Source organism: Salmo salar, chromosome 04 (genome assembly GCF_965601325.2).
Source record: "Salmo salar chromosome 04, fSalSal1, whole genome shotgun sequence".
Lineage (NCBI taxonomy): Eukaryota > Metazoa > Chordata > Actinopteri > Salmoniformes > Salmonidae > Salmo > Salmo salar.
The window spans coordinates 83,980,415-83,998,357 of record NC_138294.1 but is presented as its reverse complement, the minus strand read 5'-3'; the positions used below and the strand labels follow the sequence as shown (position 1 = coordinate 83,998,357).

Genomic DNA, 17,943 nt, shown 5'->3' with positions numbered 1-17,943 from the left:
AAATGTTTAAACTCGGTTCCTGGGATCACTGAGCCCATAATAAAGACATGAATATTTAATGGACCTATTTTTTTATTAGACATTTTGTAAAGTTCTTTAAAAAATTGGAACAAAAAGCTTGCTACATTTGTTTTAATCAATACTACCCAGTAACATCGGTTCCTCTGCATGTTTTAAAACCTTGACGAAGATAAATAATAAATGAAACGGAAGGGGCAGGAGAGGTCAAAGGGCGTCAAGCGCACACCATCTCAGTAGTGTCTAGGCATGTCATCTCAGAGATGCAAAGGTGATGAGTTGTGGAGCCAGTCTCAGTTCATCTCCCCAATGCAAAGCTTCTAAAGGAACAAAAAAGTATCATCCCTGCATTTATGTGCATAACCTTAAATTACAGCAACAACTTAGAGGGGGAACATTTTAAAATGGACAAGCAAAAATGTTGACAGCCATCGATCTTCAGTGTTCTGGATGCAACAGAAGGCAACCCTAGATTTACAACATGGATGCAAGTCTCTGAGATGGAGCGAAAAAAGAGAGCTGCAAAGCTGTCAGTGTCTCTTCACAAGTTGCAGTGCGGCCAGAGATTCCCAGGTGAGTGTGATCAGCCAGTCAGGGGGTGCTGTGCTGCTCTCCGTCCATCCATCATTAGTTGACCTTGTCTTGGAATATGTAGAGGTTGTTGGTGGCGGCCACGGCGATGATGTTCTCAGAAGGGTGCCAGGCGCTGTGCAGGATCTTCTTGCTGAAGTCCAGGCTGTCCACGCTGATCTCGTCCTTGCGTCTCTTGCCCCCTACACACACCTTCCTGGGCTTCAGGATGGCCCGGGGCTTGCTGTTCTCCCTCGACGCCTCCAGGGTCACGTCACGCTTGGTGTTGCGGTCGAACATGCGGAAGAAGTTGTTGTACGAGCCGGTCATGATCACACTGTGGAGAGAGGGGGGACACATCAATCCCATTTATCCAACCTTAGCTATTCATACATAGATGTGAACTATGAATACATCCAGTCACACCGATCCTAATACAGTGGCTGCGACTGACCTGTCAGACCCATTCCAGACACATTCAAACTTGTCGAAGATGCAGTCGTTCTCATACAGGGAGCACAGCTTACTTCTCAGGTAGTCATGAACCTGGAAGAGAAAGTCCATTGAGATGTATGTTCAGATACATATATGGTTCTGGTAGTTTCCAATGCATCATTTCTTTGGTGCCCAGCAAGAATGTGCAGAAATCATTCAAAACGATGTGATCTATGGCGTATCAAGGTCTTGGCACTTAGAGAGAAAAGTGAGGAGAGAGTCCTATACTCTACCTGGTAGGTCTCCAGAGGTTTGCTCTCCATGTTGAGATCCCACACCTTGACCGTGAGGTAGTCCCGTGTTATCAGGTAGCGCCCGCTGTGGCTGAACTTGACGTCTGAGATGGACGATATGATCTCGGAGAAGAAGGAGCGGTTACTGGGGTCCTCTGGCTCCTCGAACACTGCAGGGGGAACAGACACAGGACCAGGCCGTGTTAACATCTGGCCCAAAAACAATGGAGGAGCAACTTTCTCTGGCTTCCAGCTTCATGATGGATCACTTTCATACTGTACGCCATTGGCTGGCTCTGCTAAACAACTGCTCAATATGCAAAGTGAAAGAGAGAAATGATGGGTGTAAATAGTTGCAGAGAACCATTTCTCAGGTTAGCAGACATTTATTCCTCAGTAATAAAGTCATTAATGGTCATATTTTTCAATGCAAATACATTAATACATCATTATTCACTTATGGTAACTGATAATCCATGTTTCTTATTTACGAGTCGACCCATCCATATCCACTAGGGCCTCTCAAAAAGGCTGATAACTGATTTTAAAAGCAAATGCAGCTTTTAACACGCGATAGTTGAACACACGATCTTATGGAAGATATTAAATGCAAGACATGTACCACTGAATATTTCTAATAAGGCTGTGTGTTTGTTCCCTGTATAAACCCCTGTCTGTCTATGATCTGGCAATGTGTTCAGCAGGGTGGAAAATGAGGATTTGGGGTTTAGGGACGGTGCCTTGACTGACCTTGAAACATCAATATCACTGTGGGTGTGTGTGTGTGTACCGGTGGGGATTTGGATCAACTCAGAGCCATGAAGGAATGCACACTGCCTCCTGTGGACTTTTGGTCCACCATTTAAATAGAACTAGTCCATGGAAAGATGGCAAAAACCACTGGAGGAAAAAAAATAGATCAAATCCCCCTTGGCCTTAATGCGCTCCCTGTTTCCCTCCATTTCCACCTCAACAATCTTATTTTCCAATAATGTCTTACAGAAACAAGTCCACCTGCAGCTTAATATCAGTTCAAATAAATATAACATGCAAGACATTAGGTTCCCAACCACTGTGCCAGGACTCACCTGGGTCCCATCACACACATACTCATTAGATCACTGTGAGGCAAATGACTAAGTGGAACAGTAGCAATTAAAAGAAGTAGCCCCGGGGGCTTCAGAGTCTACGATAGACCCTTAGGGCTAGGAGTTTTTCTGATCATGTGACCTGACCAGTACAGGGACAACTCGGGTCCAGAGGTGTTCCTAGTCAACTAAACACTCCTGGCTGGTAATTTTCAGTATATGAGTGGGTTGGGATGTGGCTGAAGCAGCCTTACATTTGGAGTGGTTGTCACACAGTGCTGAGGCCCTCATGTCACACAGTCGGATGGAGCCCTTGCTACTGCTGTAAACGAAGGTGTTACACTGGTTGGGTTGGAACTCTGCTGCTGTGATCACCTCTGTCAGCATCTCCATGTTAGCCGGCTTGATGTCCACGATGTCTGAGGTGTTGGGGTGAAGGAAACTCAACCACATACAGGAGTACTGATGCAATTCACAGCTTACAATTTGAGACTTTAAAGTAACTATTGGACAAGAGAAGGAAAGGAGAAAAACATAGCAACCCATTAGAAGCAAAAAACGAAAGAAATTAAAACAAAACAGCTTGAGAAAAATGAACAGCAAAATACAGCGCTGGTCCGAGTGAGGGAAATGACAGCAGGTCCCTCAGTGAGACCTGAGGAGAGGCTGGTTAGCCAGCAGCACTGTGATTGATAGAGTAACGAGGCTCAGTAAATAAGAAGCTCAATATGTGCCCAGGGCCCCACAGCTCAGTCATCCAATCTGCAGTCCATAGGGCATCTCATCTGTGATCCACAGGGAACCTTAAAGTGGAAATCAATGTTGATCGATGGGGGATGTGTTCTTGTTTTAAGATGCCCTCGTTGGCGTCTGGGAGGGGATGCAGATGACAGACAGACAGACTCTTAATACGAGCTCCTTAGACATCAGTCTATGTTTGTTGAGAGAAGGATACTGAAACTTCGGTTGGTGATCTCCAGGTTCCACAGGTTAATTCTCAGGTCATCTGTGGACATGTAGGTCTCGTAGTCACTGTTCACAGAGATGGAGTTGATGTGGTACGTGTGGGCATTGGAGAATACTCGCCTGGGAGTGGCTTCCACCATCAGGTCCATGGGCTGCAGCACTGGTACCTGAGAGAGAGAGAGAGAGAGAGAGAGAAGAGAGAGAGAGAGAGAGAGAGAGAGAGAGAGAGAGAGAGAGAGAGAGAGAGAGAGAGAGAGAGAGAGAGAGGAGAGAGAGAGAGAGAGAGAGAGAGAGAGAGAGAGAGAGAGAGAGAGAGAGAGAGAGAGAGAGAGAGAGAGAGAGAGAGAGAGAGAGAGAGAGAGAGAGAGAGAGAGAGAGAGAGAGAGAGAGAGAGAGAGAGAGAGAGAGAGAGAGAGAGAGAGAGAGAGAGAGAGAGAGAGAGAGAGAGAGAGAGAGAGAGAGGAGAGAGAGAGAGAGAGAGAGAGAGAGAGAGAGAGAGAGAGAGAGAGAGAGAGAGAGAGAGAGAGAGAGAGAGAGAGAGAGAGAGAGAGAGGAGAGAGAGAGAGAGAGAGAGAGAGAGAGAGAGAGAAAACATCAAATCAGCCCATGTATTTCAGTATGGGCTGTTCATGTCTCAGACTGAGCTCCTACAGCCACACACATGGCAGGGGCCCCCACAGAGACCCAGACGCGCAGTGCCTCGTCTGCCACACTCACACAGTTCATGGGCTCATTCCTCTACAAATGTTCCAGACTTTTCCTCGAATGCTCCTCGCAATTTAGACTAATGTAACGCCAACTCAGGGGAATCAGCAGGAGGCTTGATGCCACATGATCCTTATCTCTCTATGTGAGGACTCAACCATATACGCATCAGCAAGCACAGCTAAGGAAGTCAGTCTGTTTTGGAATACACTGGTCCTGAACATCTCTAAAACTAAGAGCATTGTATTTGGGACAAATCATTCCTTAAGTGCTAGACCTCTGGTAATGAATGGTAATGAATGGTGTGGCTGTTGAACAAGTTGAGGAGACTAAATTACTTGGTGTTACCTTAGACTGTAAACTGTCATGGTCAAAACATATAGATTCAATGGTTGTAAAGATGTGGAGAGGTCTGTTCATAATAAAGAGATGCTCTGCTTTTTTGACACCACACTCCAAAAAGCAAGTTCTGCAGGCTCTAGTTTTGTCTCATCTTGATTATTGTCCAGTCATATGGTCCAGTGCTGCAAGGAAAGTCCTAGTTAAGCTGCAGCTGGCCCAGAACAGAGCGGCACGTCTTGCTCTTAATTGTAATCAGAAGGCTGATATAAATACTATGCATGTCAGTCTCTCTTGGCTAAGAGTTGAGGAGAGACTGACTGCATCACTTCTTCTTTTCATAAGAAACATTCATGTGTTGAAAATCCCAAATTGTTTGCATAGTCAACTTACACACAGCTCTGATACACACATCTATCCCACCAGACATGCCACCAGGGGTCTTTTCATAGTCCCCAAATCCAAAACAAATTCAAGAAAGCGTACAGTATTATATAGAGCTCTTATTGCATGGAACTTCCTTCCATCTCATATTGCTCAAATAAACAGCAAATCTGGTTTAAAAAAACAGATAAAGCAACACCTCACGGCACAACGCCTCTCCCCTATTTGACCTAGATAGTTTGTGTGTATACATTGATATGTAAGCTACGTGTGCCTTTTTAAAAATATTTGTAGTTTTGTCCTTGAGCTGTTCTTGTCTATTGATGTTCTGTATTATGTCATTCTGTATTATGTTTCATGTTTTGTGTGGACCCCAGGAAGAGTAGCTGCTGCTTTTGCAACAGCTAATGGGGATCCTAATAAAACACTAAATAAAAGAGCATTAGGGTTTTCCGGTGGATGGTGATTGCAGGATATAGGAAACCTTGTGGCTGTTAACATGTTCACATTTTTTATATAGGCATGCAGCCATATCTACAGCCATATTGGCAAAAAAAACTAATCAGCTTCAAATAACTATATATACAAAAGTATGTGGACACCCCTTCAAATGAGTGGATTTGGCTATTTCAGCCACACCCGTTGCTGACAGTTACAGTTGAAGTCGAAAGTTTACATACACCTTAGCCAAATACATTTTAACTCAGTTTTTCACAATTCCTGACATTTAATCCTTGTAAAATTCCCTGTCTTAGGTCAGTTAGGATCACCACTTTATTTTAAGAATGTGAAATGTCAGAATAATAGTAGAGAGAATAATTTATTTCAGCTTTTATTTCTTCCATCACATTCCCAGTGGGTCAGAAGTTTACATACACTCAATTAGTATTTGGTAGCATTGCCTTTAAATTGTTTAACTTGGGTCAAACGTTTCATGCAGCCTTCCACAAGCTTCCCACAATAAGTTGGGTGAATTTTGGCCCATTCATCCTGACAGAGCTGGTGTAACTGAGTCAGGTTTGTAGGCCTCCTTGCTCGCAACTGTTTTTCAGTTCTGCCCACAAATGTTCTATAGGATTGAGGTCAGGGCTTTGTGATGGCCACTCCAATACCTTGACTTTGTTGTCCTTAAGCCATTTTGCCACAACTTTGGAAGTATGCTTGGGGTCATTGTCCATCTGGAAGACCCATTTGCAACCAAGCTTTAACTTCCTGTCAGATGTCTTGAGATGTTGCTTCAATATATCCACCAAATTCTCCTGCCTTATGATGCCATCTATTTTGTTAAGTGCGCCAGTCCCTCCTGCAGCAAAGCACCCCCACAACATGATGCTGCCACCCCCGTGCTTCACGGTTGGGATGGTGTTCTTCGGCTTGCAAGCCTCCCCCTTTTTCCTCCAAACATAACGATGGTCATTATGGCCAAACAGTTCTATTTTTGTTTCATCAGACCAGAGAAAATGTATCTAAAAAGTATGATCTTTGTCCCCATGTGCAGTTGCAAACCGTAGTGTATGTAACCGTAGTGTAGTGTATGTAAACGTCTTACCCACTGGAATTGTGATACAGTGAATTATAAGTGAAATAATCTGTCTGTAAACAATTGTTGGAAAAATGACTTGTGTCATGCACAAAGTAGATGTCCTAACTGACTTGCCAAAACAATAGTTTGTTAACATGAAATTTGTGGAGTAGTTGAAAAATGAGCTTTAATGACTCCAACCTAAGTGTACGTAAACTTCCGAATACAACTGTATATAAAATCGAGCACACCGCCATGCAATCTCCATATACAAACATTGTCAGTAGAATGGCCTTACTGAAGAGCTTAGTGACTTTCAACATGGCACCTTTCCAACAAGTCAGTTCATCAAATTTCTGCCCTGCTAGAGCTGCCCTGGTCAACTGTAAGTGCTATTATTGTGAAGTGGAAACGTCTAGGAGCAACAATAGCTCAGCCGCAAAGTGGCAGGCCACACAAGCTCACAGAACGGGGCCGCCGAGTGCTGAAGCGCGTACAAATCATCTGTCCTCGGGTGCAACGCTCACTAGCGAGTACCAAACTGCCTCTGGAAGCAACGTCAGCACAATAACTGTTCGTTGGGAGCTTCATAGATTGGGTTTCCATGGCCGAGCAGCTGCACACAAGCCCAAGATCACCCTGCGCAATGCCAAACGTTGGCTAGAGTGGTGTAAAACTCGCCGCCATTGGATTCTGGAGCAGTGGAAACGTGTTCTCTGGAGTGATGAATCACGCTTCACCATCTGGCAGTACGACGGACAAATCTGGGTTTGGCGGATGCCAGGAGAATGCTACCTGCCCCAATGCATAGTGCCAACTGTAAAGTTTAGTGGAGGAGGAATAATGGTCTGGGGCTGTTTTTCATGGTTCAGGCTACTTAGGTCCAGTGAAGGGAAATCTTAACATACAATCATCAAATCAAATCAAATGTATTTATATAGCCCTTCTTACATCAGCTGATATCACAAAGTGCTCTACAGAAACCCAGCCTAAAACCCTAAACAGCAAGCAATGCAGGTGTAGAAGCACGGTGGATAGGAAAAACTCCCTAGAAAGGCCAAAACCTAGGAAGAAACCTAGAGAGGAACCAGGCTATGAGGGGTGGCCAGTCCTCTTCTGACTGTGCCGGCTAGAGATTATAACAGAACATGGCCAAGATGCTCAAATGTTCATAAATGACCAACATGGTCAAATAATAATAATCACAGCAGTTGTCAAGGGTGCAACAGGTCAGCACCTCAGGAGTAAATGTCAGTTGGCTTTTCGTAGCCGATCATTGAGAGTATCTCTACCGCTCCTGCTGTCTCTAGAGAGCTGAAAGCAGCAGGTCTGGGACAGGTAGCACGTCCGGTGAACAGGTCGGGGTTCCAGCAGGTCTGGGACAGCAGGTCTGGGACAGGTAGCACGTCCGGTGAACAGGTCAGGGTTCCAGCAGGTCTGGGACAGCAGGTCTGGGACAGGTAGACGTCCGGTGAACAGGTCAGGGTTCCAGCAGGTCTGGGACAGCAGGTCTGGGACAGGTTGACGTCCGGTGACAGGTCAGGGTTCCAGCAGGTCTGGGACAGGTAGAAGTCCGGTGAACAGGTCAGGGTTCCAGCAGGTCTGGGACAGCAGGTCTGGGACAGGTAGCACGTCCGGTGACAGGTCAGGGTTCCAGCAGGTCTGGGACAGGTAGCACGTCCGGTGACAGGTCAGGGTTCCAGCAGGTCTGGGACAGCAGGTCTGGGACAGGTAGCACGTCCGGTGAACAGGTCAGGGTTCCAGCAGGTCTGGGACAGGTAGCACGTCCGGTGAACAGGTCAGGGTTCCAGCAGGTCTGGGACAGGTAGCACGTCCGGTGACAGGTCAGGGTTCCAGCAGGTCTGGGACAGGTAGCACGTCCGGTGACAGGTCAGGGTTCCAGCAGGTCTGGGACAGCAGGTCTGGGACAGGTAGCACAACCGGTGACAGGTCAGGGTTCCAGCAGGTCTGGGACAGCAGGTCTGGGACAGGTAGCACGTCCGGTGACAGGTCAGGGTTCCAGCAGGTCTGGGACAGGTAGCACGTCCGGTGAACAGGTCAGGGTTCCAGCAGGTCTGGGACAGCAGGTCTGGGACAGGTAGCACGTCCGGTGAACAGGTCAGGGTTCCAGCAGGTCTGGGACAGCAGGTCTGGGACAGGTAGACGTCCGGTGAACAGGTCAGGGTTCCAGCAGGTCTGGGACAGCAGGTCTGGGACAGGTTGACGTCCGGTGACAGGTCAGGGTTCCAGCAGGTCTGGGACAGGTAGAAGTCCCGTGAACAGGTCAGGGTTCCAGCAGGTCTGGGACAGGTAGCACGTCCGGTGACAGGTCAGGGTTCCAGCAGGTCTGGGACAGGTAGCACGTCCGGTGACAGGTCAGGGTTCCAGCAGGTCTGGGACAGCAGGTCTGGGACAGGTAGCACGTCCGGTGAACAGGTCAGGGTTCCAGCAGGTCTGGGACAGGTAGCACGTCCGGTGACAGGTCAGGGTTCCAGCAGGTCTGGGACAGGTAGCACGTCCGGTGACAGGTCAGGGTTCCAGCAGGTCTGGGACAGCAGGTCTGGGACAGGTAGCACGACCGGTGACAGGTCAGGGTTCCAGCAGGTCTGGGACAGCAGGTCTGGGACAGGTAGCACGTCCGGTGACAGGTCAGGGTTCCAGCAGGTCTGGGACAGGTAGCACGTCCGGTGACAGGTCAGGGTTCCAGCAGGTCTGGGACAGGTAGCACGTCCGGTGACAGGTCAGGGTTCCAGCAGGTCTGGGACAGCAGGTCTGGGACAGGTAGTACGTCCTGTGAACAGGTCAGGGTTCCAGCAGGTCTGGGACAGGTAGCACGTCCGGTGAACAGGTCAGGGTTCCATAGCCGCAGGCAGAACAGTTGAAACTGGAACAGCAGCACAATGACACTCTAGACGATTATGTGCTTCCACTGTGTGGCAACAGTTTGGGGAAGGCCCTTTCCTGTTTCAGCATGACAATGCCCCGTGCACAAAGCGAGTGTGGAAGAACTTGACTAGCCTGTACAGAGCCCTGACCTCAACACCATCAAACACCTTTGGGATAAATTGGAACGCCGACTACAAGCCAGGCCTAATCTCCTAACATCAGTGCCTGACCTCACTAATGCTCTTGTGGCTGAATGGAAGCAAGTCCCTGCAGCAAGGTTCCAACATCTAGTGGAAGCCTTCCCTGAAGAGTGGAGGCTGTTATAGCAGCAATGTCCCAACATCTAGTGGAAAACCTTCCCAGAAGAGTGGAGGCTGTTATAGCAGCAAAGGGGGGGACCAACTCCATATTAATACCGATGATTTAGGAATGAGATGTTCGACGAGCAGGTGTCCATATACTTTTGGTCATGTAGTGTATCTTGATACCAAAATAAGGTTTGTAATGTATACAGATCAACCAGTAGCACTGACTACTCCTTAATTTGTGTGGAGCTGGCAGGTGTTGCGTGTGTTATTGACAGAGACCCTCCCCTGTCTCTCAGTCATTCCCCTGTCTCTCTGTGATTCCCCTGTCTCTCAGTCATTCCCCTGTCTCTCTGTGATTCCCCTGTCTCTCTGTGATTCCCCTGTCTCTCTGTGATTCCCCTGTCTCTCTGTGATTCCCCTGTCTCTCTGTGATTCCCCTGTCTCTCTGTGATCCCCCTGTCTCTCTGTGATTCCCCTGTCTCTCTGTGATTCACCTGTCTCTCAGTCATTCCCCTGTCTCTCTGTGATCCCCCTGTCTCTCTGTGATTCCCCTGTCTCTCTGTGATTCCCCTGTCTCTCTGTGATTCACCTGTCTCTCAGTCATTCCCCTGTCTCTCTGTGATCCCCCTGTCTCTCTGTGATTCCCCTGTCTCTCTGTGATTCCCCTGTCTCTCTGTGATCCCCCTGTCTCTCTGTGATTCCCGTCTCTGTGATTCACCTGTCTCTCTGTGATTCACCTGTCTCTCTGTGATCCCCCTGTCTCTCTGTGATTCCCGTCTCTGTGATTCACCTGTCTCTCTGTGATTCACCTGTCTCTCTGTGATTCACATTCACCTGTCTCTCTGTGATTCACCTGTCTCTCTGTGATTCACCTGTCTCTGTGATTCCCGTCTCTGTGATTCCCCTGTCTCTCTGTGATTCACATTCACCTGTCTCTCTGTGATTCACCTGTCTCTCTGTGATTCACCTGTCTCTGTGATTCACCTGTCTCTCTGTGATTCACCTGTCTCTGTGATTCACCTGTCCGTGCTGCTAGAGCATTAGAAGCAGGGAGCTGGTAAACGACCCTCACAGAGCATACAGGAGAAGCAGCTGTAGCCTGCAGCCCCCTGCCAGGGAACCCCCACACACACCCCTACCTTCACTAAGACTGGCCCTCACACACACACACACACACACACACACACACACACACACACACACACACACGCACACGCACACGCACACGCACACACACGCACACGCACACGCACACGCACACGCACACACGCACACGCACACACACATTTTACACTTGGAATGAGATTTCTACAGTTCTCAGCCATAATCCCTCATTCTCTAATGGTCTATAGGCTCAGCACAGAGAAGGGGAAAGCAAAATATTCAGCGGAGAGAGAGACAGAGAGAGAGAAACAGGGAGAGAGACAGCGAGAGAGACAGAGACAGATAGAGATAGAGACAGGGAGAGAAACAGGGAGAGAGACAGCGAGGGAGACAGAGACAGAGACAGAGACAGAGAGAGAAACAGGGAGAGAGACAGCGAGAGAGACAGAGACAGATAGAGATAGAGACAGAGAGAGAAACAGGGAGAGAGACAGCGAGAGAGACAGAGACAGATAGAGATAGAGACAGGGAGAGAAACAGGGAGAGAGACAGCGAGGGAGACAGAGACAGATAGAGACAGAGAGAGAAACAGGGAGAGAGACAGAGAGACAGAGAGAGAAACAGGGAGAGAGACAGCGAGGGAGACAGAGACAGAGACAGATAGAGACAGAGAGAGAAACAGGGAGAGAGACAGCGAGAGAGACAGAGACAGATAGAGACAGAGAGAGAAACAGGGAGAGAGACAGCGAGAGAGACAGAGACAGACAGAGACAGAGACAGATAGAGACAGAGAGAGAAACAGGGAGAGAGACAGCGAGAGAGACAGAGACAGATAGAGACAGAGAGAGAAACAGGGAGAGAGACAGCGAGAGAGACAGATAGAGATAGAGACAGATTGAGATAGAGACAGGGAGAGAGACAGCGAGAGAGACAGATAGAGATAGAGACAGAGAGAGAAACAGGGAGAGAGACAGAGACAGATAGAGATAGAGACAGAGAGAGAAACAGGAAGAGAGACAGCGAGAGAGATACAGAGATAGAGATAGACAGACAGAGAGAGATAGAGACAGAGAGAGACATAGACAGAGAGAGACATAGACAGACAGAGACAGAGAGAGAGAGAGGGAGAGAGAAGAGTGATATCTTGTGACAGAGAGGGGGAGTGGGACATGTCCACTGATTTACACTCACTGCGAGGCGAATGCTTGGCTGACCATTATCGGGTATCTGTCTGATAGGGATCACAAACCATCTGTCAACGCCCCAGACACACACACACACACACACACACACACACACACACACACACACACACACACACACACACACACACACACACACACACACACACACACACACACACACACACACACAACACACACACACACACACACACACACACACACACACACACACACACACACACACAGGCAGGGCACAGCCTGGCACAGCACAGCCAATGTGATTATCAGATATGAGTCTGCTAGCATGATGAGTGTCTCTCAGCACCACGTTCACAACATCACACAGCGGAGGTGGAGGAGGAGCATGTTGCAGAGACTGCTGAGGTCATCAACTCATACATCAATGTCTGTTCGTCAGATGAAGCAGCCAGCGCTGAGAGGAGCTGCTTCCGTCTACAATTATTACTCAATAGAAAGAACTGGACGTGAATCAAACCAAGCGGGTGATATGTTTACTTAAGGTAGGATAGGAGACGCATAGCGAACCCAGCGGCAGGTAGCCTAGTGGTTAGAGCATTGGGCCACTAACCAAAAGGTTGCTGGATCAAATCCCCGACCTGACAAGATGGAAATCTGTCGTTCTGCCCCTGTGCAAGCCAGTTAACCCATTGTTCCCCGGGTGCCGAAAATGTTGATTATGGCAGCCCCCCGTACCTCTGATTCAGAGGGGTTGGATTAAATGTGGAAGACACATTTCAGTTGAAGGCGTTCAGTTGTACAACTGACTAGGTATCCCCCTTTCCCTCAACCCAAATTGATAATAAATCCTCCTTCAAGTGTACCGTCTCACCCTAAACCCACAGTGGTTCTGAGGAAGAGGATTCACTGTGGACAGTTTCAATAACATTGATCCCGTATTGGGGTCACTTAGGGTTAAGTGTAGTCAGTAAGGTCCCCTGCAGGCCAGGGCAATGGGACAGACTGACAGTGAATTCTGCATCCTCTCTGATGGGTGACATCATGTTTTCTCTCAGTGACTGACAGCCAGGAGTCCCAATCATCTGTGAACCTGGGAGTCTCTAACTGACCAGTCCTGGAACACTGTCCCTCCCTCCCACCAGCTTGTTCCCATTCCATTATGTTTCACAATCCCATCTCTCAGGCATCATGTGATTCCTATTGATTTCCAAAGGCTGTGTTGTGTAAGGGTCAATTTGGGTCCAGAGCGGAAAATAAGAGCATGAAGAGATAAGGATGATTGGGGCGAGCCAGGGGTCCAAATATTGATATGGTTTCTGCACCGCTCACTTTTCTAAATCAATCTAATATTTACTGAGGAAGACTGAGGACTATGAGCTCTTGAACAAAGGAAAATGTGTCAATTTCATTTTTTTTTGATCTATGAGAGAGTGGTGAAGAAAAGGGAGATGATGGTTGTTCTAGGTTGTTCTTTCACGTATCACGAGGATGATGAAATGGGTAAAAAGAACAGAAAACAAGCAGCAGATATAACCTGTATGGTATCATGGTCTTATCATCTTAACGCTGTCAGTAGAGCTGATACCAACATGTAACTAACATCAGGATGGCTGTGTTTCCATGGAGATGGGGGCGATACGGCCTAAAACACATACCTTCAAGCTTATGGGCGATTCACAATATATATCTAGATTTGTTTTAATGTTTTTTTTTTCTAAATAAGCTTTGTTGTACAATTGAATGTTAAAAAAACACAGCATTTGAAAATGTCAGCAATGACCTAATGAATTCAGAGTTTGTGTAATTATACCTAGGCTGAATATGAGCCTTACACAACTATAAAACCCACTAATCATTTCATTATTCTATCAAAAATAGTTTAACCTGCTGTTTTTGCAATAATCACTGATCTGGCTTTCAGGTCTGTCTATAAAAATGCCCTTTTTGTTATAAATAGAAGCAGAACCATGAATAATCAGTAATAATGTAGCAGCCATTATAGAAAATGAACACTGGTCTCATAAACAACCTCTCAAGCACAAGCCCACGTGCTAGTGAGTAGCCAGCTAATCTTTAAATGTCAAGTTTAGCCAACTTGGATCTAGGTATAATTTCACAAGCTCTGAATTCAGTTAACAAGGCAAAACAGTTGAATTGTTATGAACACAACCTTCTGTCGGTCTCCAACTGTTTAAACAGCATGCTAGCCTGTCCACTTTGCTCAGATGTTGAAATCAAGTGGCCTACCTCAGAATGGGAACGGGTTGTCAATTCCTTATAATTGTTTTATGCTTATTGCACATTTATAAAACACATACACTAAACAGCTAGTATAACAATCTTTATTTGACTAAAATGCTGCTAGCAATACGTGGTACCATAATGCTCGCATGACAAACTGAGCATTCATTTTCCAGAATGAATATTCATTGGTGTCACGCCTACTCCCGGGACCCCGGCTTTCGACGTCACCGGTCTACTAACCACCGGTCCTGGCAATCATTATTACGCACACCTGGACCTCATCATTACGCACACCTGGTCCCCATCATTACGCACACCTGGACCTCATCATCACCTTGATTACTCTCCCTTTACTTAGCCCTCAGTAGCCTCAGTCATTTGCCAGTATTGGTTTTATTTACGTTCTGTACGCTTCTCCTGTTTTGTTTATCTTCATGCTTCTTACTATTAAACTAACCTTCTGCACCTGCTTCCTGACTACAATCGGTACATCCGTTTTAGTAGTGTCTGCTCTGCTCGAAATGTGAGGAGTTGAAACATAAACAGGGTATGGTTTGAAAGGTTAACTTCTCTAGTAAAGTAAAATAATGTCTCCATGTGTTTTGGTGTTCATATGACCCATTCTGTTGGACCAAACCACAAATGCAAATAGTGAGTTGAAGTCCTTTGTCAGAGAGGAAAAAGGGATCACTGATCTTTGTTGTTGTGAGTGCTAGGGGGAGGGGCTTGTGAGAAAGACGAGAAGCCGGAGGTTTCATTCTCACCAAAATCTGTCCAAAATAAGCCCAATGCATTTCTATGCGCTTATTTTGAACCTAAGGTTGTCGCCTGCCTTCCCGCCTTTGGGACAACAACTCCCATTGTTAGGGCGGAGACATTAGCATCTCATCATTATATACAGATCTCTGGTGTAAATGGGAAGGTGCACAGCACAGAAGGAGCGAACGAGACGAGACCAAAAAGACAATGAGAACAAGAGGACGCTCATAAAAACGAAAAATACAAAAAACAATACAGGCATTTGGAATATCACGTAAAAACATACATTTGAATGAATCAAATGTATTTGATATATCGCCCAGCCCTATATTTGACCCCATGCTGACCCCTGGGTACAAGCTGGTGTAGACAGATGGGTCACCGCAGGACCTGGCTAATGTGTGGTCAGCAGCATTGGTGCCTGGTGTCACACCCCCATCTAAGAACCCGACAACCCCCTCCCCACCCCCACACTGACAGACACGTGCATTTGGCAAGATATGAAACCAGGCCAGTTTCTTCAATCCCTCGGTGGCACTAGGAGAGATGCAGGCTTAGGCTGCCATAGGGAGTGATAATGTCACAGGTTGCCAGAGGAAGGAGAATACACGCATTCAAATTCTGTATGTAGCATTGCAAATGTGGGCACAGAGATGACCGGGCAGGCTGTGGTAACACTGTAGTGGGGGAAGGATTGGCATCTTACCCGCAGGGCGGTGATGGTGGTGGGGTCTCGGATCCTCCCTTCCTCATCCTTCAGGTTGTAGCCCTCCGGTCTCTTGTCCCGCTCACTGACCTTCCACAGCTTCACTGTTTTATCTGCAGGGAGGAGAGGAGGAGGAGGAGGAGAAAGAGGGTGGAGGAGAAGGAGGGGAGGGAGGGGTGGATGAGGGGAGAGAGGGATGAGTAACAGCAGGCTTGGGATTGGCTAAAGGAAAGGTGTGATGGCCTGGCTGGCTGGCTGGCTGGCTGGCTGGCTGGCTGGCTGGCTGGCTGGCTGGCTGGCTGGCTGGCTGGCTGGCGGGGAGATAGCTAGCTGTACTAAGGAGAGGAGGGGGACTCAGTAGTCTGCTGTGCTGCTACAGTATTGGAAGCAGGCCACTGCTGAGGGTTGGCATGACATAAATAGATAAGAAATATATCAGCCTCCAATTAACCTGATCAAAGTTCCTGATGCCAGCCTAGCTTGTTCTACTGATGTCCAGCCTAGCTTGTCCAGCCTAGCTTGTCCAGCCTAGCTTGTTCTACTGATGTCCAGCCTAGCTTGTCCAGCCTAGCTTGTTCTACTGATGTCCAGCCTAGCTTATCCAGCCTAGCTTGTTCTACTGATGTCCAGCCTAGCTTGTCCAGTCTAGCTTGTCCAGCCTAGCTTGTTCTACTGATATCCAGCCTAGCTTGTCCAGCCTAGCTTGTTCTACTGATGTCCAGCCTAGCTTGTCCAGCCTAGCTTGTTCTACTGATGTCCAGCCTAGCTTGTCCAGCCTAGCTTGTCCAGCCTAGCTTGTTCTACTGATGTCCAGCCTAGCTTGTCCAGCCTAGCTTGTCCAGCCTAGCTTGTTCTACTGATGTCCAGCCTAGCTTGTCCAGTCTAGCTTGTCCAGCCTAGCTTGTTCTACTGATGTCCAGCCTAGCTTATCCAGCCTAGCTTGTCCAGCCTAGCTTGTCCAGCCTAGCTTGTTCTACTGATGTCCAGGAGTCAGTCTGCTGATTCAAGTTCCCCGTCTAATACATTTACTGAAAGGCGAAAGGAAGGGTACTGCAGTATTGTAAAGGTCACTTCCTGCCTCTGGTGGCACTTAATTCAACATAAAACAGCTGCTTGGCTAACGTCAATGGGCCTTACAATACAATAAATAATGTAATGGCGGTAATGGAACCATTCAGAAACATCGACTGGTCTAGTGAGCAGTTAGACATGGTAATGTCACTAGAACAAACAGGAGTAGAAGGTGCGCCACCAACGTGAAACCAAAAAATAGTGTGAGCATTTTAGAACGAATAGGCACCACTCTGCTCACATAACGCCTGTTCCTTCCTAGATTTCACTAGGACTAGCAGTGTGGCTTGCCATTGGTGGAGAGGAGGAAGTGGCTCACCATTGGTGGAGAGAAGGAAGTAGGCAGCGTTCTGTTGAGGCAGCCACCGTATCTTGTTGATCTTCTCCTCGATCTCCAGGCTCTTCAGGTAGTCAAACTCAGGCTCGTGGCTCTGGAAGGTGCTGTAAACATTATACTCCCCTCTCCTGTGGGGCTGGTTCTTACTCTGAAACAACAACAAGCATGTTTGAGTTTGTGGAAGATGTTCTGCTATTATTCAGCTATTAAGACATGCACTGTGTGACCTAGTCACTACCCACTTTCTGTCTGTAAAAACAGTGTACATCCAGTCCATTATTACTACTACTTGTTATGTTTCACTATTTTATTGTTAATATTGTTATTGACTAATGTGTTGCATTGTTGAGGGAGCTAGTACATTTTGCTGCACCTTTTATACCTGCTGTAAACTGTATGTGACTAATACAACTTGATTAGATGTATTTGATAGGCCAGTGTTTCAGCATGAGGATACAGGGAGGGATACAGAGAGTGGGGATCGTCCTATTTGCAATGAATAGACAACATTTAGGAAACAGCAACCCAAGACTTGCACAGCAGCAAATGTGTTGATGGCCTGGTTTCTGCTTTCTACATCAAGCATACATACAGGAGGGGGCTGTCAAAATCCCAGGAACCAACAAAGCATGGGGATTGTAGTATGTGGACCAGTCACCAAAATCCGTCTCCGGTATCATACGGGTTGACATAACCGCTGACATTGTACAGCCATTTTGCCTCCACATGGTAGAAATTCAAGAACTCAGGCAAAAGCGGGTTAAATCTATTGTAAGGTTGTCAAGGTGTGTAGTCAGAGTGGTTAGAGATAGCTCAATGGGAACCCAGCAACCTAGCTTCAGCTCAGCCAACACGGCAGGTCAGAATCAATAGAGCCAAATCAGATGACCAAACAGGAGGGGAGGGTATTAATGGAAACAGATTTGCCTTCTGCGGGGGTAAAGACAGGGGAAGGGGGAAAGGAGGGGGGAGACGGGAGAAAGGAGCGCCTCTGGTGTGGGGATTAGTGGATACTATGGAGCGCCTTGAAATCAGCCGGAAAGAA

General features: G+C 47.3%; 1 protein-coding gene across 1 annotated transcript in view; it reads right to left on the bottom strand.

Annotated features, from left to right (window-relative positions):
* Window positions 1-54: 54 nt before the first annotated feature.
* The window catches only part of LOC106603879 (serine/threonine-protein phosphatase 2A 55 kDa regulatory subunit B beta isoform), a 91,258-nt gene continuing 73,369 nt past the window's right edge, over window positions 55-17,943 (bottom strand). Inside the window, exons 3-9 of the mRNA XM_014198091.3 lie at window positions 16,881-17,046; window positions 15,491-15,603; window positions 3,360-3,537; window positions 2,659-2,823; window positions 1,317-1,486; window positions 1,043-1,134; window positions 55-925 (exon numbers count right to left, since the gene is read on the bottom strand). Coding sequence (XP_014053566.1) covers window positions 646-925; window positions 1,043-1,134; window positions 1,317-1,486; window positions 2,659-2,823; window positions 3,360-3,537; window positions 15,491-15,603; window positions 16,881-17,046 — 1,164 coding nt within the window. The 3' untranslated portion in view covers window positions 55-645. The remainder of the gene's footprint in view (window positions 926-1,042; window positions 1,135-1,316; window positions 1,487-2,658; window positions 2,824-3,359; window positions 3,538-15,490; window positions 15,604-16,880; window positions 17,047-17,943) is intronic.